Consider the following 23,654-nt stretch of genomic DNA (forward strand, 5'->3'; position numbering starts at 1 on the left):
GTTTGTATCTGAACCTCCTGTTTTGAGAATTGAATTTGTTTACTTGGGGCAAGCGATGTTTTAATTGAGGTGCACTTTCGCTGTGTACTTTGTAACAGATCTGATTCGAACCTTAAGCAATGTAGCAAGAAGGACACTGGAATATAGTATATGAATTTATATAACGCATTTATATAACGCCTTTCACGACCTCCCAATACGTTTTACAGCCAATGGAGTACTTTCGAAGTGTAGTCACTGTTGTAATGTAGGAAACACAGCAGCCAATTTGCGCACAGCAAGGTCCCACAAACATGTGATAATGAGATAATCTGTTTGTGATGTTAGTTGAGAGATAAATATTGGCCTGCTCCTCTTCAAAATAGTGCCATGGGATCTTTTACGCCCACTGAGAGGGCAGACGGGGCCTCGGTTTAACTTTTTATCTGAAATGCAGTACCTCCGACAGTGCAGCACTCCCTCAGTACTGCACTGGAGTGAGAGCTTAGATTATGTGCTCATGTCTCTGGAGTGGGATTGTGAACTCTCAACCTTCTGAATCTGAGGTGAGAATGTAATCCACTAAGTCACAGCTGACACCTGGAATTGGCCTACAATGCAAATCAGACACCCGTCTCTTTCACCCTTCAATAAACCCTGAAGCAATTGGATTCTTTCTGACCTCTTATGTGCAGCAGCTAAGTCAGCTCACCAAGGCTCATTTCAATGAGCAGAGGGATCCACCAGCTCGTCTATTAGTATACATTCTGAGGAAGAAGCAGAGAAATTGGGACATCCCATTGATTATACTTGGATAAAGTGGACTGCATGCTTTTGAATGTACTCATCGCTATGGATGATGTACTCCAAGTAATAAGTCCCCCTCAGGCAAACAAGGCTCCTGGCCCAGATATTTCCCAAGAGACATTGCAGAAAGATGATCCCATAATTGGTGTGCCTACTCTTGAAAATGTTTCACAAAATTAATAATACTGGTTTCTGTCATTTGGAGGGATTCTTTGATTGTTGATATTGTGAAAAAACAGTAAGGATTCCAGTGCAAGTGCCTTCTACTGGCTTCCTCTTTAATTTCAACTCAGAACTTGTTCTGAAAATTAGACAACTCATCTGAATAGCCTGGTTTCTATATTAAGATCAGATTGAATTATTTGTAGGGAGCATTGTGGCTTCCCTGCCACAGCCCTCCACAATTCAGCTCATCCAAATATTGCAGTCAGATCCTTACCTTAAGTCCCAACGCTCCCATCAGCCCCAATCCTACTGGCTCCCCGTGACCCAAAATGCTGATTTTCAAAATTGCCTTCTGTTTTCAGATCTTTCTGGGACCTTGCCTGACTCTGCCTTAATCTCCTCCTTTATTACATGCACTTCTCATCACCCCTCCACTCCACCATTGGTAACTGTTTGTTCAGCCATTACATTCCTGCCCTCTGGAATCCTTTCACCAGTTCTCTCTGTCCACTTCCTTTTTAAAGCCCTCCTATTTGACAGTGCCTTTACTCTCTCGTTCTAGCCTCTCCATTTCGTTTCCCTATCCGCATATATTGAAAAGTGCTCTCAGATGAGATAAGGAGCACTATATAACTGTGAGTTGTTATGATAATATCTCATGACGTTAACATCAAGGTAAATTCATCCATCCCACACCAGTGGGGAGTCAAGTTTGAAGAGAGCACAAGTCAGAGATGGGGTTTCAAAACAAACACTGATTCTCCAACCCGTGGTCCCTTTGAACACAGCTCCCCACTGGGAGCATGGGATCGGCGGATTTACCCTATCTTTTATTCAATGGCTGCATCGGAAAAATTTAACCTTGTCCCATCTTGAGATGTCGAGAGGGCTTTGACAGTTGCTTTTCTTGCTAAGGAGTGCTAGGGGCCATGGGTTGTGGGGGGAAAATTTGCCCTGGCCATGATGATAACGACAGCCACTATTTATAGTGTGCCTTTAATGTAGAAAAACATCCTAAGGTGCTTCACAGAGGCACAAAGGGAAAAAATGGTCACCATGCCAAAGAAGGAGATATTAGGAGGCATCTTGGTCAAAGAGGTGAGTTTTAAGGAGGGTCTTAAAGGAGGAGAGAGAGCTGAAGAGACACAAGAGTTTAGGGAGGGGATTCTACAATGTGAGTCCTAGGCGACTGAAGTCAAAGCCGCCAATGGTGAGGCGAAGGCAGCCATGCACTAAAGGCTGAAGTCAGGGGAACGGAGAGTTTGAAAGGGCAGCAGTTCTAGTGCTGAGGGAAGTTACAGATATAAGGAGGGGTGAAGGCAAGGGGCGATTTATATAAGGGGATGAGAATTTTAAATTGGAGACCTTGGGGGACTAGGAACCAATGTAAGTCAGCAAGGTTTGGGGTGGGGGAGGTGGTGATAGGCAAGTGGGAAAGGGTATAGGGAGCAGAGTTTTGTGTGAGCTGAGATTTATGGACGATTTAGGATGGGAGGCTGGCCAGGACAGCATTGGAATAGTCGAATCTGGAGGTGACAAAGGCATGGAAGAGGGTCTTAGCAGCAGGATGGCCTGAGGGATAATTGCAGGTGATGTTATGGAGGTGGTAGCAGGCATTCTTTGCAATGGAGAGGATAAGGGGGCCAGAATCTCAGCTTGGGGTTGAACAGGATGTAGGGGTTCAGCCTGTCTCCAATCAAACTGGTACTTCTTTAACTGAATTGTTCCAGGGCCTCTGCAGGTGTGTTCCTGATCGCCTGTACTTTTCTTGCTTTGGCTATTGAACTGCACTCGTGCCATTTCAGACAGTCAAAGGATTTAAGTAGTGGGTAAAGAATATGAAATATCCCAATACACAGATGACATTCTTGCTGGAATGGTGCAGCAAATTTCTTTAAACAAAGAGTAGCTCGTGCAAATAAATAGGCAGGAATCAATTTCAAAAGCAAGATCTAATTACCTTATGCAAATAACAGTGTTCAATTAAAGGGGTTGGATTAGAAATAATGGGAGGGAAGCCTGTACTTTATAGATTCAAACAATTAAATGGGACGTACTGCTGTTTAAGTGAGCTGATTTCTTTTGTGAATGATTAACTCTCTGAAATATTTATTGATGGTAGAAATTGTAGTTATTTGGCTATCAGTATTGTGTGGGTGTCCCTTTGCCTTCATCATAAATCATCTATGCAATAGGTACCAGACAGAATCTAATTGAAGAGTTTAGATAGAGTCATAGAGTCATAGAGTTATACAGCACGGATAGAGGCCCTTCGGCCCATCGTGTCCGCGCCGGCCATCAGCCCTGTCTACTCTAATCCCATATTCCAGCATTTGGTCCGTAGCCTTGTATGCTATGGCATTTCAAGTGCTCATCCAAATGCTTCTTGAATGTTGTGAGGGTTCCTGCCTCCACAACCCTTTCAGGCAGTGAGTTCCAGACTCCAACCACCCTCTGGGTGAAAAAGTTCTTTCTCAAATCCCCTCTAAACCTCCCGCCTTTTACCTTGAATCTATGTCCCCTTGTTATAGAACCCTCAACGAAGGGAAAAAGCTCCTTAGTATCCATCCTATCTGTGCCCCTCATAATTTTGTACACCTCAATCATGTCCCCCCTCAGCCTCCTCTGCTCCAAGGAAAACAAACCCAATCTTCCCAGTCTCTCTTCATAGCTGAAGCGCTCCAGCCCTGGTAACATCCTGGTGAATCTCCTCTGCACCCTCTCCAAAGCGATCACATCCTTCCTGTAGTGTGGCGACCAGAACTGCACACAGTACTCCAGCTGTGGCCTAACCAGTGTTTTATACAGCTCCATCTTAACCTCCTTGCTCTTATATTCTATGCCTCGGCTAATAAAGGCAAGTATCCCATATGCCTTCTTTACCACCTTATCTACCTGTTCCGCCGCCTTCAGGGATCTGTGAACTTGCACACCAAGATCCCTCTGACCCTCTGTCTTGCTGCAAAAGATGATTTCTCTCTTTCCTTTCACCTCCTGTGGAGCTCGGAAGCCAGAATTGTTGCTGTGATCCTCTGCTTGCTGCAAAAATGACTTCATCTGTCCCTGTTCATGAAACAGAGGGCAGGGTCTCAACTGAATGGGAGAGAGTCTCATGCAATGAAGGAGCAGGGGCCTTGAGTGTGTGCTAGGAAGGACCCTGGAGTCTGAGACTGGGAGGAAGTGAGGAAGCCAAGTTATGAGGAAGAAGAGGTGATGGCTTGGTCATGGTGGGTGAGCTGGAGAGAAAGGAGAGGCAGAATTGAAGCAAAGGTGGGCCCAGAAGCCTCTGTTGTTCTCCTCGATAACTGCCTCATTTGATCCTTTGATGCCCTTGTCCTCACTATGTCTCCAACAGTCTTCTATCCCCACCAGTGCTGATTGAATCGGCTGGCCATAAACCAAAATATACCTGGCAAGCTATCAGCATGGCTATCCATAGCCAAATCTGGCTCAATCACCTCAAGGCTTACTGTCGCTCCTTTTACATGGATAAGTTCCTGTAGTTTTCCTCCATTATGTTCGTTCACATATGGAAAAGGCCCATGTCATCCATTACCTTATTGTGGATGATTACATTGACATCATGGCTTTGACAGAAACTTAGCTCATGGGTGGCGACACTTTGCCCCTTACCGACGCCTCCCAACATGGCTATACTTTTCACCACTTGTCCTGCCCAAACTGTCGCAGTGGCAGTGCGGCTCTTATCATCCAATCTCACCTTGATGTCTCCACCTACTTCTCATTATTGATGACTTAGGTAACACAATAGAGAGTCATATATCCAAGTTTGCTGATGACACAAAGATTGGTGGCATAGTAAGTAGCATAGACAGGAGCATAAAATTACAAAGAGACATTAAGTGAGTGGGCAAATCTGTGGCAGATGGATTTCAACGCAAGAAAGTGTGAGGTCATCCATTTTGGACCAAAAAAGGGTAAATCTGTGTTTTTTTTTACATGGTGAAAAGATGGGAATAGTGGAGGCCCAAAGAGATTTAGGGGTCCATGTACACAGATCACTAACATGTAGTGGTCAGGTACAAAAAATAATCAAAAAGGCTAATGGAATATTAACCTTTATATCTAGAGGGCTAGAATATAAAGGGGAGGAAGTTTTGCTACAGCTATACAAAGCCCTGGTTAGACCACATATGGAATACTGAGTACAGTTCTGGGCACTGCACCTTAGAAAGGATATATTGGCCTTGGAACGAGCGCAGGGCAGATTCACTAGAATGTTACCAGAGTTGCAAGGGGTGATTTGATTGAGGTTTTTAGGAATTTTGAAAGGAATTGATAGGGTAGATAGAGAGAAACTTTTTCTGCTGGTGAGCGAGTCTAGGACAAGGGGAAAATCACAGCCAGGCCATTCAAGAGAGAAGTTAGGAAACACTTCTTCACCAAAGGTTGATGGAAGTGTGGAACTCCCTCCACAAAAAGCAGTAGATGTTAACTCAATTATTAATTTTAAATCTGATATCAATAGATTCTTGCTAGCCAAGGATATTAAGGGATATGGAGCCAAGGCGGGTAAATGGAGTTAGGATACAGATCAGCAATGATCTCATTGAATGGCAGAACAGGCTCGAGGGGCTGAATAGCCTACTCATGTTCCGAGATTCTCTGGCCCCTTCTCCTCCTTTGAACACCTTGCCTCATTCCACCCCTCTCATGTCGTCTTTAAAATCCTCATTCCCGACCGCCACCTCAAAGCCCCACCTCGAGTTTCTCGGTAAAATATCCTCCCTTCTTTTCTTCAGCTTCTGGGTTAAGTGACTCCTCATTTTTGGTGATTTCAATCTCCATCTCAACTCACCTTGCCCTCTCTCCTCTGACTTCACTGTCCTCCCTTAACCTCTTCCTCCATGTAAATTCTCCTACCCATATTCATGGCCAACCCCTCAACCTTGTCATTTCTTGTGGTCTCTCTACTCCCAGGCTGCTATCATACACCCCGGGGTGTATTACAGAGCAGTATTACTAGCGTGCTGGGAATAGGTCGTTTCATTCAGGACAGATCATATGGTGCAGAGGAACCTGAGGAAGGAGCAGAAAGAAGAATGAATAAAACAAGTGAATATATACACTAACAGCTCAATGTGACGAGATGAGACTTGAAAAAGGGAATCATAGAAAGTTACGGCACAGAAGGAGGCCATTCGGCCCATCGTGTCCATGCTGTCTGAAAAAGAGCTATCCAGCTTAATGCCACTTTCCAGCACTTGGTCCTTAGCCCTGTAGGTTACAGCACATCAGGTGCACATCCAAGTACCTTTTAAATCAGTTGAGGGTTTCTGCCTCTACCACCCTTTCAAGCAGTGAGTTCCAGACCTCCACCACCCTCTGGGTGAAAAGAAATTCTCCTCAGCCCCCCTCTAATCCTTCTACCAATTACTTTAAATCTATGCTCCCTGGTCACTGACCCCTCTGCTAAGAGAAATAGGTCCTCCCTATCTACTCTATCTAGTCCTGTCATAATTTTATATACCTCAATTAAATCTCCCCTCAGTCCCCTTTGAACCAAAGAAAACAACCCCAACCTATCTAATCTTTTCTCATAGCTAAAATTCTCCAGCCCTGCCAATATCCACGTAAATCTCCTCTGTACCCTCTCTAGTGCAATCACATCTTTCCTGTAATGTGGTGACCAAAACTGTACACAGTAATCAAGCTGTGGCCTAACCAATGTTTTATACAGTTCTAGCATAATCTGCCCGCTCTTATATTCTATGCCTCGGCTAATAAAGGAAAGTATCCCGTATGCCATTTTAACCACCTTATCTACCTGTCCTGCTACCTTCAGAGATCTGTGGACATGCACTCCAAGGTCCCTTTGTTCCTCTACACTTCTCAGTATCCTCTCATTTATTGTGTACTCCCTTGCCTTGTTTGCCCTCCCCAAATGCATTACCTCACATTTCTCTGGATTAAATTCCATTTGCCACTTTTCTGCCCACCTGACCAGTCCATTGATATCTTCCTCCAGTTTGCAGCTTTCCTCCTCACTGTCAACCACATGGCCAATTTTTGTATCACCTGCAAACTTCTTGATCAAGCCCCCCACATTCAAGTCCGAATCATTAATATATACCACAAAAAGCAAGAGACCTAGTACTGAACCTTGTGGAACCCCACTGGAAACAACCTTCCAGTCACAAAAACACCTGTCAACCATTATCCTTTGCTTCCTGCCTCTGAGCAAATTTTGGATCCAATTTGCCACTTTCCCTTGAATCCCATGGGCTTTTACTTTTTTGACCAGTCTGCCATGTGGGACCTTGTCAAAAGCCTTGCTAAAGTCCATGTACACCACATCAAACACGTTACCCTCATCGACCCTCCTTGTAACCACCTCAAAAAATTGAATCAAGTTAGTCCGAAATGACCTTCCCTTAATAAATCCACGCTGACTGTCCTTGATTAACCCGTGCCTTTCTAAATGACGATTTATGCTGTCCCACAGAGTTGATTCCAATAATTTGCCCACCACCGAGGTTAGACTGACTGGCCTATAATTACTCGGTCAATCTCTTTCTCCCTATATTAAACAATGATACACTGTTAGCAGTCCTCCAATCCTCCGGCACCATGCCTGTAGCCAGGGAGGATTGGGAAATGATGGTCAGAGCCTCCACTATTTCCTCCCTTGCTTCTCTTAACAGCCTGGGATACATTTCATCTGGGCCTGGCGATTTATCTACTTTCAGATATGCTAAACCCCCTTAATACTTCCTCTCCCATTATATTTATCCCATCCAATATTTCAGACTCCTCCTCCTCCTTAACTATAATCTCTGCATCGTCCTCCTCTTTTGTGAAGACAGACACAAAGTATTCATTGAGAATCATACCCACATCTTGCGCCTCCACACACAGATGACCTTTTTGGTCTCTAATAGGCCCTACTCTTTCCTTAGTTATCCTCTCGCTCTTTATGTATTTATAAAATATTTTTGGGTTTTGCAGTATTGAGCTCCCGGTGTCTGACATAAGCTTCCCTTTTTTGCCTTATCTTACCCTGTATGCTCCTTGACATCCAGGGGACTCTAGATTTGGCATTCTCACCCTTTCTCTTTGTGGGAACATATTTGCTCTGAACCCTCACTATCTCCCCCTTGAATGCCTCCCACTGCTCTGACACTGATTTACCTTCAAGTCGCTGTTTCCAATCCACTTTTGCTAAATCACTTCTCAGCTTAGTAAAATTTGCCTTTCCCCGGTTGAGAAATTTTACTCCTGTTCTATCTCTGTCCTTTTCCATAACTATGCTAAATCTAACTGAATTATGATCACTACCACCAAGTTGCTCTCCCGCTGATAGTCCTTTCACCTGCCCAGCTTCATTCCCTAAAACTAAGTCCAGAACTGCCCCCTCTCCTGTTGGGCTTGGAAAGAGGCGAAAATAAGACAATGTAAGAAAAGATCAATTGCTTCTTGTAACAAATCTTCATGCTGTTGAGGAAAACAATTTGATAAGGCAGAAGTTTGTAAAAAGTCTTGTAGCAAAATCAGTAGTGGGCTGGTTCCCCAAAACCCACAGGGCAACTCCTGCTAAACAGAAGATTTTTTTTAAACCTAATGTTTATAGTGTTTTCAATGAATAAAGCAAAGTAATTTACAAACTCACCTAGCTTTCCTTTTGAAAAGAGTTTTCTGAGATGCTGTTACTAGAACTATTGTACCTTTCTTTATTTCATTTCAAGGACCGAGAAGCATTAGTTTTGTACTAACAGTTATGGGACTACAGAGCAATGTGGGAGTTAGAGTACAACGGTATAGATAGCAGCCATTTGTTCTTCTTGGGTGGTAATCCTGCCCTTCCTAATTTTTCCCTCAATGGCTTGGTGTCTGTTTCCCTGGCCTTTTCCATTGGGAAGCACTTTGGGATTTCATTGTAAATTTCTTCTGGCCCTAAAAGCAGGAAATGCTGGAAATACACAACAGGCCAGTTAGCATCATAGTATCCTAGTAGGTACAACATGGGAGAAGGCCATTCAGCCCATCGAGCCTGTGCCGGGTCTTTGAAAGATCCAATTAGTCCCATTCCACTGCTCTTTCTCCATAGCCCTGTAAATTTTTTCCCTTCAGGTATTTATTTAATTCCCTTTTGAAAGTTACTATTGAATTTGCTTCCATCACCCTTTGACAGTGTATTCCAGACCATTACAACTCGCTGCGTAAAAAAATGTTTCCTCATGTCGCCTCTGGCTCTTTTGCTGATCACCTTAAATCTGTGTCCTCTGGTTACTGACCTGTCTGTCATTGGAAACAGTTTCTCCTTGTGTACTGTGTCAAAACAGTTCATGATTTTTGAACACCTATCAGATCTCCCCTTAACCTTCTCTGTTCTAAGGAGAACAGCCCCAGCTTCTCCAGTCTTTCCACGTAACTGAAGTCCCTCATCCCTGGCACCGTTCTGGTAAATTTCTTCTGCACCCTCTCTAAGGCCTTGACATCCTTCCTAAACTATGGTGCCCAGAATTGAATGCAATACTCCAGCTAAGGCCTAACCAGTGTTTTATAAAGGTTTAGCATAACTTTCTTGCTTTTGTACTCTATGCCTCTATTAATAAAGCCCAGGATCCCATGTGCTTTTTTTTTAACAGCCTTCTCAACTTGTCCTGCCACTTTCAAAGATTTGTGTACATACACCCCCAGGTCTCTTTGTTCCTGCACTCCCTTTAAAATTGTACCATTTAGTTTATATTGGCTCTCCTCATTCTTCCTACTAAAATGCATCACTTCACACTTCAGTGTTAAATTTCATCTACCATGTGTCCGCCCATTTCACCAGTCTGTTACTATCCTCCACATTGTTTATTACATTTCCAAGTTTTGTGTCATCTGCAAACTTTGAAATTATACCCAAGTCCAGGTCATTAATATATATCAAAAAGAGCAGTGGTCCTAATACTGACCCCTGGGGAACATCAATATACACTTCACTCCAGTCTGAAAAATGACCGTTCACCACTACTCTCTGCTTCTGTCCCCTAGCCAATTTTGTATCAATGCTACCACTGTCCCTTTAATCCCATGGGCTTTAATTTTGCTATCTAAACGGCAAAGATATTTCAGGTGAGACCTTTTAATCAGAATTGGTCCTTTCAGCTCGAACGAGAACTTCCACCTGAAATTTGAATCTATCTTTTCTCTTTACGGCTGTTGACTGATGTGCTGTGTATTCCAGTATTTTCTTTTTATTTCAGATTTCCAGCATTTGCCGTTTTGCTTTTCATTTCTTCTGTTAGTGCTATTTATTGTAATGCACATTGTAATGGGGAAGTATATCTCCACTCTGCCGCAAAATGAGGATTACCAGTTTTGTTACACTGTTACCAGTTTTGTTCCAATGTTGCCGTGATATTAAGTTTAATAGACAGATTATGAGCGACCATTCTAACATTAGGTTTGCATCTGAAAATTCTTCAGCTGCTACATGAGAGGTTATCACTCAGTAGAATTTTCACGGGGAGAAAGGACAATAAACAACCTCTTAAATAACATTATCAAGGACATTTTGGCATTCCACTTTGGTTTGTGTACATAAATCCCCACAATGCACACATCCTAATGAATGATTACCGAACAGCTTTGGCACTAGCCTGTGAACAGTTCATCTCTCGACTAACTAATGCATAAGTACAGGAAGCCTAAAATAAATTCACTCATTGGGGGCTAATGAAGCGATTGAAGACAATTATCCAGATGAGGAAAATGGACACTTTTGAAAAGGAAACACAGTTCAGCTTCATATATGTGAAAATCTTATTCTGAAGAAGACATGATGGAAGGGCAATCATCCATCTTATTTCTAAGTCATATTTTCAATTACTCTAACCACAATCTTAAGAAATAAAATATTCCATTGACAGATTTACTCTGAAAAATGTAATGAGTACAGAATATTCCCCTGTGTACATTTCAAGGAGCTCTTCAATAGAATAAAGAATCTTTAGTCCTATAACTCAAGCTAGAATGAGATTTGGATTACATTTAGAGAACTTTTAATGGTTTTAATGTGATTGTTTTAGCTTTAGTTTTATAACTGTATTGTGGGCCGAAGCAGTCCATATTCAGAGAATAGAATTACTTCTGTGAATGATTATTGCAAATGAGCTTCCTTTTTATGAGAATTGATCAGGCGTATTCCTATGAGTCAACACCAGCCTAGTTCATCCGAGTATAATTTTTCACTTTGTGTGTGTTCAGCATTTCATTTATTTTCTGTGTATCTACAATTGGTTTTATCACAATGTAAAAATAAGTACATCGATGCTTAGGTTATGTTTTGGAATGCAAACTTCATTTACAGAACATTGTTTAATATGATTTCATGGTGTTTTTTATCCCAAAAAAACACTAAATCATAAGCTAAAAGATATTTAAAAAATGGAAATTGAAAGCTGTCCCCATCGTTTAACTTTGCAGTATTCCTAGCTCCAGTCCAATGCAACAACCCATCAATGTATTAATGGGGCGTTTAGAGCTGGGGTTAACATATCAAATATTTGCCTTTCAAAGGACCAATAACTTGATTTGCTTGAGTTCAAACCTAACTGTCAGGACAACCTGACTGTAGTTCTCTTGCTACAAATGCAGTGAATTTTCCTTCAAGATACTGCTGACTAAAACAGACATGCCCTGTCTACTTTAAGTCATGTAAAAATGTAGTAAAGAAATTTCGCAAATTATTACAGTGGGACAAGACAAATGCTGGAGCTTCCCCTTCCCATAGTTTGAAGTGTTGTAGTTAAATGACGTGCCGTACTTAGCAACCTGGCCAATAACTCATGATAATACTTCTCACAACAGGCTGAAGACAGCCGTTTGACTCAAACCTGTAATTCTTGTATAATGAGGTGAGCACTCATCCCTTTAGCACACCACCGGATTATTGTAAGCACACAGTATTCTGTTTTTAATGCACTGTACTGACAATTAGCTACAAGGCTTGCATGTTAACCGCCAGTCTGGAATGACTTGCAATGACTTTGATATACAGGTATTGACTAGTAACTAAGTGTTTCAACTGTAAGTTGCTTGCTTGCCAGTTCTCTTTAATTACTACCTGAGTCCTCTATTGAATAATTAGACACGACTAAAGAGACCTTGAGTAACTTTTTAGCAAACATTGACCAGCAATACATTTTAATTACTTTGAAGCATGGTGATTTCAAACAAGGGAGGCACTGGCGATGCTAGTCTTTGTTATTTATTTAAGTAGCAATTGTTATGTTGTTCTTCAGTGAAGGTTTGAATTAGAAGACTACATGTGTCACATTTTCATGGTCTATACCAGCTTGCACTTTGATATTATTCTGTCCTTTTAGCTCAATTTCAAGCACTCAATATTCAACTTAGACTATTGTGGACCTTAGCAGTGATACATTTTAAAACTTACTTGCAACAGAGATTTAGGGCTAACACACCCTCCCCCAATCTACCCCTTGTGAAGAAAATTGGAACTAATTGAATAATTGATTGAAGTTTTTAATTATTGTGAATGATTTGGTTGCGTTCCATTATGTTCATAACCATATTAAAATCTGGTGTTACAGAAAATCGCTGACTGTACATTTTTATTGTGTCAAGATTGTTCATGAATGTAAGGAATCTTACAACACCAGGTTATAGTCCAACAGTTTTATTTGAAAATCACAAGCTTTCGGAGCTTACCTCCTTCGTCAGGTGAGTGAAGGGTTCTAAAAACGCATAGCATATATTAGGCTGGGAGACGATCACAGCAATCAAAGGTGTCGTTGGTGTTCAGACAGGTTAGCCACGGAAAACATTGCATCCCAGTATACTGAATACACAATGGGTCAGATTACAAAGACAGAGAGAGAAAGAGACCCGAAAGGCAGAGAGAGAGAGAGAATGACCAGTTGTATTAAAAACAGATAACTTTTTTTTCCGCTGGTGGGGTTACGTGTAGCGTGACATGAACCTAAGATCCCGGTTGATGCCGTCCTCATGGGTGTGGAACTTGGCTATCAATTTCTGCTCGACGATTTTGCGTTGTCGTGTGTCTCGAAGGCCGCCTTGGAGAACGCTTACCCGAAGATCGGTGGCTGAATGTCCTTGACTGCTGAAGTGTTCCCCGACTGGCAATTGTTGCGCGTTGTCCGTTCATCCGTTGTCGCAGTGTCTGCATGGTCTCGCCAATATACCATGCTCCAGGGCATCCTTTCCTGCCACGTATGAGGTAGACAACGTTGGCCGAGTCACAGGAGTATGAACCATGTACCTGGTGGGTGGTGTCCTCTCGTGTGATGATGGTATCTGTGTCAATGATCTGGCATGTCTTGCAGAGGTTGCCGTGGCAGGGTTGTGTGGTGTCGTGGACGCTGTTCTCCTGAAAGCTGGGTAATTTGCTGCGAACGATGGTCTGTTTGAGGTTGGGTGGCTGTTTGAAGGCGAGTAGTGGAGGCGTGGGGATGGCCTTAGCGAGGTGTTCGTCGTCATCGATGACATGTTGAAGGCTGCGGAGAACATGGCGTAGTTTCTCCGGTCCAGGGAAGTACTGGACGACGAAGGGTACTCTGTTGGTTGCGTCCAGTGTTTGTCTTCTGAGGAGGTCTATGCGATTTTTCGCTGTGGCCCGTCGGAACTGTCGATCGACGAGTCGAGCGTCATATCCCGTTCTTACGAGGGCGTCTTTCAGCGTCTGTAGGTGTCCATCGCGTTCCTCCTCGTCTGAGCAGATCCTGTGTATTCGCAGGGCCTGTCCATAGGGGATGGCCTCTTTGACGTGGTTAGGGTGGAAGCTGGAAAAGTGGAGCATCGTGAGGTTGTCCGTGGGCTTGCGGTAGAGTGAGGTGCTGAGGTGCCCGTCTTTGATGGAGATTCGTGTGTCCAAGAAAGAAACCGATTCTGAGGAGTAGTCCATGGTAAGTTTGATGGTGGGATGGAACTTGTTGATGTTATCGTGTAGTCTCTTCAGTGATTCTTCGCCGTGGGTCCATAGGCAGAAAATGTCGTCGATGTATCTGGTGTATAGCGTTGGTTGGAGGTCCTGTGCAGTGAAGAAGTCGTGCCCGAACTTGTGCATGAAAATGTTGGCGTATTGGGGTGCAAATTTGGTCCCCATGGCTGTTCCGTGTGTTTGGGTAAAGATCTGGTTGTCGAAGGTGAAGACATTGTGATTCAGGATGAAGCGGATGAGTTGTAGGATGGCGTCTGGAGATTGGCTGTTGTTGGTGTTGAGTACCGAGGCTGTTGCAGTGATGCTGTCATCGTGGGGGATACTGGTGTATAGTGCCGAGACGTCCATCGTGGTGAGAAGTGTTCCTGGTTCAACTGGTCCGTGGGTGCTGAGTTTTTGTAGGAAGTCTGTAGTGTCGCGACAGAAGCTGGGGGTTCCCTGTACGATGGGTTTCAGGATGCCCTCGACGTATCCAGAGAGGTTCTCACACAGGGTTCCGTTGCCTGATACGATAGGACGTCCGGGTGTGTTGGCTTTGTGTATCTTTGGGAGGCAGTAGAAGTCTCCCACGTGGGATGAGAGCGCGTAGGATGCTTTGAAGGTCTGGATCGAAGGTCTTGATCAGTTTGTTGAGCTGGTGGGTGTGTTCTTTGGTCGGGTCTGCGGGTAACCGTCTGTAGTGTTCCTGGTTGTCCAGTTGTCGGTATGCTTGTTTGCAATAGTCCTTTCCAATCTGCCTTTCGGGTCTCTTTCTCTCTCTGTCTTTGTAATCTGACCCATTGTGTATTCAGTATACTGGGATGTAATGTTTTCCGTGGCTAACCTGTCTGAACACCAACGACACCTTTGATTGCTGTGATCGTCTCCCAGCCTAATATATGCTATGCGTTTTTAGAACCCTTCACTCACCTGACGAAGGAGGTAAGCTCCGAAAGCTTGTGATTTTCAAATAAAACTGTTGGACTATAACCTGGTGTTGTAAGATTCCTTACATTTGTCCACCCCAGTCCATCACCGGCATCTCCACATCAAGATTGTTCATGACTACAGTTTGTGTTATTTGTGTAGCCACTTCTGTTGGATGAGATCTCTCGTGTCTGTTGCCTGTAAGGGTCCCAGTTTGATCTGCCTAAATCCAGTTCCTACTTCATGCAACAAATTCTGCCTCTAGTTGGATGTTAATCAGCCCCGAATCGGCAAACCCACTCGGAGAGGCCGCAGAGTATTTAGTATTGCACTGATGCAAATTGGAGTGCTCTTCTGAAGTTGGGCCTGAGATTTTTATTTTGGGTAGGATTGAGGGAACTTTACATTTTCTGGGAATGATTGCTGTTGACACGGGGGGCCCTAAATTGAAAGTATTCTGTTCCCTGCCACTAACATTATTCACCTTGCTGAAGACAAAATTCACAAAAAGGTATAGCAGAAAAAAATTAATTACACATCGCTCTATTTCTGTATTTCAGCAGCAAGTTATATGGAAAGGTATGAATCCTAAGCTTCTGAAACTAGAAGCTATGGTTTCTGTCCATTGACTATGATTCAAAATCCACTAACAATTTTAGAAATGATTGATATTAAAAGTCAAGCAAATCAATTGTACATGTTTTTGTCTCTTGCAGATTTGGATGACCCTGTGCTGACGGTACATCAGAGTATAGGTGAAGCAAAGGAACAGTTTTACTTTGAAAGGACAGTGTTCCTTAGGTGTTCAGTCAATTCGAATCCTCCCGTCCGATACAGTTGGCGTCGAGGAAGAGAAATTCTATCACAGGGATCAGACAAGGGGGTTGAGATCTACGAGCCATTTTTTACCCAGGTAGATTATAAAACTTACTGTCCATGACTGAACAAAGTATCTGAATCCCATTTTACTGTTAACTGTAGACACGCCTTCCCTAGTGAAGCCCTTGGATGCTTAATGACCTGGTAGACTACACATTCTGTTAAGCCTCCCTCTAAAGCTGCTTCAATATTGCACCACTCTCCCACATTTACTTCTTCACAGTCCAGCCAGCCTCCCTGTAAACCAGCTGCATAGACAACCTGCCATATGATGCTGCCTCTGGTGCAAACTAATATATACTAATTAAATTCATACAAATTATATGACTAATGAAAATAGTGCACAATGGAAGTCCTGTGGCATCGCTTGTAGTGATAAGTGAAAATTAAGAATTTCAAGGATCTAATTCTTTTTTGTTTTGCTTTTTTAGTACTATAAAATGCCTATAAATTATAAAAGTTCTTTGCATTTTCCACTAAAAGTCTACTTCATTTTTGAATTTATTTAATTACAGCAAGACAATTAACAGCAAATTCTCCTGAAGTATGAATTTCATTAATTTGCAGATGTTTTTCCCCATCTATTTCTGTGGCACTAACTTCATGACAAGACCAAGCTGTGTCACTAATAAAGGAAATGTGTTTTCCAACCGCAATATGCTCAAGTGATGCAAGATTAACGAGTCCTTTCTGACCCATGGTCTGTCCACTTAATTATACATTGACAAATGCCTCAGGTTGTGTGTAGCAGGTGAACATAGGAGGAGAGGTCATCTCTCTTCAGCATCTATATTTTTACAGCTGTAGGATTTTTCCAGCGTTCAACTGTCACTAGCTATTGAAGTCACTTTTTAAAAAAAAATAAACACTCTGTTATACCAACTTGTCCATCTGAAAAGATGGGACTGAAGAGTGGCTTATTGTGTGACAAATTACGTGTTGTAATGTGCTATTGATTGTGGGAGATGACTAGTAAAGGGATGTACTATAAACCTTTTATTATTGCTTTCACAATGTAGTTTACCCATCTGGATTTTAGTTTTTACTGATTCAAAGCAAGTCCCACCATTATAATTTATCGCTGCAGATTTCTGCTACACCCAGAATTGCATCAACAACCGAGTCCCTCAAACATGCTCCAGCTGTCGGCCTTATGCTTCTTCTACTCCCAATTAAGAAAAGCATCTGCACCCAGAAGTCACTTTGTCTACTAAATTTAATTTGCAGCTCACACTGTGCAGTTGTACTTACTGCAGAATAAATAATATGGCAAATTGGATTAACGTATAATTACTTTTTTTTTGTTTTGATAGTCTAATTAACATTTTTAAAAATGCAAATTTGTTGATATTAAGAATTCAGTGCTTTGAGTTGAAAAATTACCTGGAGCCACCTTAGCCAAAGTAGAGAGAGAATTCCGTCTGTTAGCCTGACAACTTAATTAAATATGAGGTTGCAAACCCTTGCAGGCCATATTTTCTATTTGAATGAAATATTCAATTGTTCAATCTAAAAATTGATTTCTTACTGGATGGTGCTAAGAATGAAATATTTTAAAACTGGAATTAACTGTTATACTGACCTTGGGATGAAATATTCAAACAGGAAGGAAGAACTGATAATTCACCACCTGGCCCTTATGGTTGTGTAGAAATTCAAAATCACACACCTGTGTCTTTTTTCTCCCACGCATGAAGATAGGGAAATTCTTTGTTATAGTAAAAGCAAGATGAATAACTGATGGTCATACAATGCAGCTGTTATAATAGGAACAATGTTGGAGTTATATGAACAAATTGAGGATAGATTGGATGGTTAAAGGATGAGACTGACGATCAAGTGTATTAGGGTCCCAGGCTATCCTAAATTTGCCTAGACCATTTGTTTGTAGTTCATTATTGGATTAATTAGGTAAACCTAAACCTTTTGATTTTAAACCAAACAGATTTTATTAGCTGTGAGATCCTCATTAGGGGATGGGTAGAAGCACAGTACACTGGATAGTATCCTTCTGTTCAGACTAACATCAGCAGTAGAAGCACAATGATTACTAGTATGATCAATTGCTTTAAGCTAGGTTTCCCCAAATGACTAAGGGTTCTGGATATTCTCAATCTCTAAACATGCGTTCAGCCTGATTGACTTTGAAAGTCGTGTTCGTGGCCTCAAATTAGGTCAAATTCAAGTTTATCACAAGTTACTCACCACAACTTGAACTAAGGGTCACATCTCCTTTGAAAATGGAAATATAATTAGTGGAGGGGTATGCTGTGCTTTCTCCTCACTGGAAATGAGTCACATATTCTACCATACCAATTTTCCTCTATGACTTATGGACCTGTCTGATATCTTTTGATAGTTTTTAAAAGAGTACTGCATGACACACCTGATATTGCCACATCCCCATGTGAAATAAAAGCACCTCACTCAAAAGCTTTGGTTGTTTCATTTTAACTATTACTGATTCTTGTTGTATTTTGCACTTTTTTCAGTTTTACAAACAGCATATTTTAAACCAATTACTATTTTCTAAACAGGGTGAAATAAAGATCCTGAAATTGAAGAATCTTCGCCCTCAGGATTATGCAAATTATAGTTGCATTGCATCAGTCAGAAATGTTTGTGATATCCCCGACAAGATGGTCTCATTCAAGCTCAGCAATGCGACAGGTAGGTGGAGTCTCACTTTAAATAAGGCCATGCAGACAGATGATGCCTGTTCAGGCAGAACATTCATTACGTGGCACCTTGTTTTCTCTTAACTTTCAAGCTGCATCCACCAAATTTCTTTGATTTATTGTACTCCAGCAATAGCCCTGCAAGTCTCCAACGTGCACTACCATCCATGCACAAAGTGATGGCTGCTGAAATGTTTGTGAACAGAGAAGCCCACTATCCATTTACAGTATGCCTTTCAGGCTGGCTGTCAAACTAATGTTTCAATTGTATGTACCTGGTTGCACGAGGAAGACTTTTTTTTTAATGTTGCTTAACTCACTGGCCAAGTTACTCTAGCTGCACATATTGGCCACTCTGATATCCTCCAAAACCCGAAGCATCACCACAGTGTATGTGCAGGTACAGATAACAACTTTTACTTATATAGTGCCTTTAATATTGTAAAACGTCACAAGGCACTTCACGGGCGTAATCAGACAGAATTTGACACCAAGCCAACTAAGGAGCTATTAGGACAGGTGACCAAAAGCTTGGTCAAAGATGTGGGTTTAAAGGAGTGTCTTAAAGGAGGAGAGAGCGGTTTATAGAGGGAATTCCAGAGCTTAGGGCCTAGGCAGCTATAGGCATAGCCACCAATGGTGGAGCGATGAAAATTAGGGATGCACAAGAGGCAAGAATTGGAGGAGCGCAGAGATCTCGGAAGGTTGTAGGGTTAGAGGAGGTTACTGTGATAGGGAGGGGCAAGGCCATGGAGGCATTTGAAAACAAGGATTAGAATTGCTAAATCGAGTTGTTACTGGACCGGGAGCCAATGTAGATCAGCAAGCGTAGATTCTACGGTGGATGTAGCTATACATGTGCAGTGGCATTCCAGTTTTGAGTGGGAAATCTGTGCATCTGCTATATGTGATTAGAATAACCTTGCCATGTATGCTGAATTTACTTACTGCTGCAAATCTATTAACGTCAGAGTCAGATTCACACTGGTAGGTTCAGTGTATGTCATGATATTATGATATGTTGTCTCAGCTCGAGTTGGTAGACTGGATTCTACAGCTGCACTATTTCACCACTGAGTTATCTGCTTGGTTGCCTTTTGGTGAAAGTGTTGTAGCTGTATTACAGTGAGATTCATTTGATTCAAAATATGATTTTTCTGTCACATTTTGTGCAATTCAGCATGGAAACTACAGTATGAGGATAATTGATGATGTCACTATGACATGGTTCCCCTGTGTCCCAAACATAGAAACATGGTGATCCAATCATCATGTTTTGACATTAACATCTACCTTGCAGCTCAACATATATCATTCACTGCAACCTGACTGCTTCAATGTACATCACTGACATCTACCTTATGGCTCTAATGTATATCATTGATTACTACCTTACAGCCTCAATGTATATCATTGACCTTTCAGCCCAACTGTGCATCATAGATAGCTATGTTAGTGTGATGAATGTGCCTGAAGCTTGAATTATATTTTTTCCAAGGGCACTGCAATTTTGTGAGTGTTGTTGATATTGTTCTATACAAATTGTCAGGGAATTTAGCTTCATGGTAGTGGTACTGCACTTTAGAGCCTTGCAGGGTTATTGCTAGAGCACAATAAATCCACGCAGTGAAATTTACTTAGAATAGCCACCAATGGGACAATACACAGCTGCTCTTCACAGAGTTCCCTTGACATCAAGGCAGCATTTGACTGAAGGGCATCAAGGAGCCCTAGTAAAATTGAAGTCAATGGGAATCAGGGGGAAAACTCTCCAGTGGCTGGAGTCATACCTAGCACAAAGGAAGATGATAATAGTTGTTGGAGGCCAATCATCTCAGCCCCTGGACATCGCTGCAGGAGTTCCTCAGGGCAATGTCCTAGGCCCAACCATCTTCAGCTGCTTCATCAATGACCTTCCCTCCAATATAAGGTCAGAAGTGGGGGTGTTTGCTGATGATTGCAGTGTTCAGTTCTATTCGCAAACTGCTAGATAATGAAGCAGCCTGTGCCCGCGTGCAGCAAGACCGGCACAACATCCAGGCTTGGGCTGATAAGTGGCAAGTAACATTCGTGCCACACAAGTGCCAAGCAATGATCATCTCCAGCAAGAGAGAGTCTAACCATCTCCCTTGACATTCAATGGCATTACCATTGCCGAATCCCCTACCATCATCAACATCCTGGGGTTACCATTGACCAGAAACTTAACTGGACCAGCCACATAAATACAGTGGCTACATGAGCAGGTCAGAAGCTGGATATTCTGTGACGAGTGACTCACCATCTAACTCCCCAAAGCCTTTCCATCATTCATAAGGCACAAGTCAGGAGTGTGATGGAATACTCTCCATTTGCCTGGATGAGTGCAGCTCCTACAACACTCAAGAAACTCGACACCATTCAGGACAAAGCAGCCCGCTTGATTGGCACCCCATCCACCACCTTAAACATTCACTCCCTCCACCACCGGCACACCATGGGTGCAGTGTGTACCATCTACAAGATGCACTGCAGCAACTCGCCAAGGCTTCTTCGACAGCACCTCCCAAACCCGCGACCTCTACACCATCCTGACTTGGAAATATATCGCTGTTCCTTCATCGTCGCTGGGTCAAAATCCTGGAACTCCCTACATAACAGCACTATGGGAGTGCCTTCACTACACAGACTGCAACGGTTTAAGAAGGCTGCTCACCATCACCTTCTCAAGGGCAATTAGGGATGGGCAATAAATGCTGGCCTTGCCAGCATCCCATGAATGCATTAAAAAAATATATTGTCAAGACTGTTGGCAAATGGTCACTTTGGGGTATATGTATGTGAATATACATGGTGATGGTGATCTTTATGGTAGGTTTCACCGGAGGGCTTGATTTGTAAGAAACTGCAAACATTTCATAACATAGCTTATTATATGGATTGGGAGTGTTGATATGCAATGGAAATGATGTGTCTGAGAGTTAGGAGTTTAATACATTTTAAATGTTTCTCTAGGGTTCTATTACAATTTGCAGAATATTACAGTAGCAGTGTGAAAGGATTTTTAATTGACCTATGCCATCCTATAGGGTTATCATAGAAACCTACAACCAAGGCTTCATTTAATCATTTTTATAGGTACCAAATGTTTTCAAATGATTTATCTCTCTAATGCATTTCTGCATGTCAAGCTAAAAATGAATTAAAAATAACATTGAGGATGAGAACAAAATACTGGTGCCCTAAAATTACACTCGACGATATTATTGTACGATGGCTTTACCCATTTATTGGACATTTCTCCCTTTGTTATTTTAGCAGAGACCACAACCCATTTTTTAAAAGTGGATTAACAACTCCACTAAAATATCAGAGTGGAACTTCAATAACTCATTGATTATTTATACGGTGGTATCCCAGGTCATCATTTCAGGATCTGGAATTCTGAAAAATGGCTTTTTAATAACAGTAGCTTTGGACAGTATTTTGGTTGCAGAGTTTTTGCTACATAGTTGGCATGAAATTTAGGTCTCAGCTAAAGTTATGGTCACAGCAAAAGTTATCGTAAGTGCACTGAGCACAAAACAGACTAAGGCAGGGCCACATGTTCAAGGTAACTATTTTTCCCCCTCTGTGAAACTCCTTAAGAAAGGCGTGAGAGAGAAACCATGAAATTATAGACCTGTCAGTCTAACATCTGTTGTGGGGAAATTATTAGAATATACAATTAAGGACAATGTGACTGAGCACTTAGAGACATTTGAACTGAATAGAGAAAGCAAACATGGATTTGGAAAGGGTAGGTCATGTTGAACGAACCTAATTGAACTTTTTGAGGAAGTAACTAAAGTAGTAGATGGGAGAATGTCAATGGATGTAGTTTATATGGACTTCCAGAAGGCATTCGATAAGGTTCCACATAAGAGACTGTTAGCTAAAATTAAAGCTCATGAAATTGAAGGCAAATCACTGACCTGGTTAGGAGATTGGTTAGGCAGTAGAAAACAGAGAGTAGGGATATTAGGTATGTACTGGAATTGGAAGGAAGTGATTAGTGGTGTCCCACAAGGGTCTGTGCTGGGACATCAACTATTCACTATATTTATTAATAACTTAGATCTAACACAATAGAGAGCCATGAATCCAAGTTTGCCAATGACACAAAGATTGGTGGCATAGTAAGTAGTGTAGACAGGAGCATAAAATTACTAAGAGACATTGATAGATTAAGTGAATGGGGTAAAAACTGCAGCAGATGGATTTCAACGCAGGTAAGCGTGAGATCATCCATTTTGGATCAATAAAGGATAGATCAGAGGATTTTTTTAATGGTGAAAAGTTGGGAACAGTGGAGGTCTAAAGCGATTTAGGGGTCCACGTACACAGATCACTAAAGTGTAGTAGTCAGGTACAAAAAATAATCATAGAATCATAGAATCATAGAAGTTACAACATGGAAACAGGCCCTTCGGCCCAACATGTCCATGTCGCCCAGTTTATACCACTAAGCTAGTCCCAATTGCCTGCACTTGGCCCATATCCCTCGATACCCATCTTCCCCATGTAACTGTCCAAATGCTTTTTAAAAGACAAAATTGTACCCGCCTCTACTACTGCCTCTGGCAGCTCGTTCCAGACACTCACCACCCTTTGAGTGAAAAAATTGCCCCTCTGGACCCTTTTGTATCTCTCCCCTCTCACCTTAAATCTGTGCCCCCTCGTTATAGACTCCCCTACCTTTGGGAAAAGATTTTGACTATCGACCTTATCTATGCCCCTCATTATTTTATAGACTTCTATAAGATCACCCCTTAACCTCCTACTCTCCAGGGAATAAAGTCCCAGTCTGTCTAACCTCTCCCTGTAAGTCAAACCATCAAGTCCCGGTAGCATCCTAGTAAATCTTTTCTGCACTCTTTCTAGTTTAATAATATCCTTTCTATAATAGGGTGACCAGAACTGTACACAGTACTCCAAGTGTGGCCTCACCAATGCCCTGTACAACTTCAACAAGACATCCCAACTCCTGCATTCAATGTTCTGACCAATGAAACCAAGCATGCTGAATGCCTTCTTCACCACCCTATCCACCTGTGACTCCACTTTCAAGGAGCTATGAATCTGTACTCCTAGATCTCTTTGTTCTATAACTCTCCCCAACGCCCTACCATTAACGGAGTAGGTCCTGGCCCGATTCGATCTACCAAAATGCATCACCTCACATTTATCTAAATTAAACTCCATCTGCCATTCATCGGCCCACTGGCCCAATTTATCAAGATCCCGTTGCAATCCGAGATAACCTTCTTCACTGTCCACAATGCCACCAA

General features: G+C 42.1%; 1 protein-coding gene across 1 annotated transcript in view; it reads left to right on the plus strand.

The window, feature by feature from the left end:
- The window catches only part of mdga2a (MAM domain containing glycosylphosphatidylinositol anchor 2a), a 640,034-nt gene that overhangs the window by 231,651 nt on the left and 384,729 nt on the right, over nt 1-23,654 (plus strand). The window contains exons 4-5 of the mRNA XM_067991845.1: nt 15,505-15,701; nt 18,205-18,337. Coding sequence (XP_067847946.1) covers nt 15,505-15,701; nt 18,205-18,337 — 330 coding nt within the window. The remainder of the gene's footprint in view (nt 1-15,504; nt 15,702-18,204; nt 18,338-23,654) is intronic.

The sequence above is a fragment of the Heptranchias perlo genome, chromosome 10, assembly GCF_035084215.1.
Source record: "Heptranchias perlo isolate sHepPer1 chromosome 10, sHepPer1.hap1, whole genome shotgun sequence".
Taxonomy (NCBI): domain Eukaryota; kingdom Metazoa; phylum Chordata; class Chondrichthyes; order Hexanchiformes; family Hexanchidae; genus Heptranchias; species Heptranchias perlo.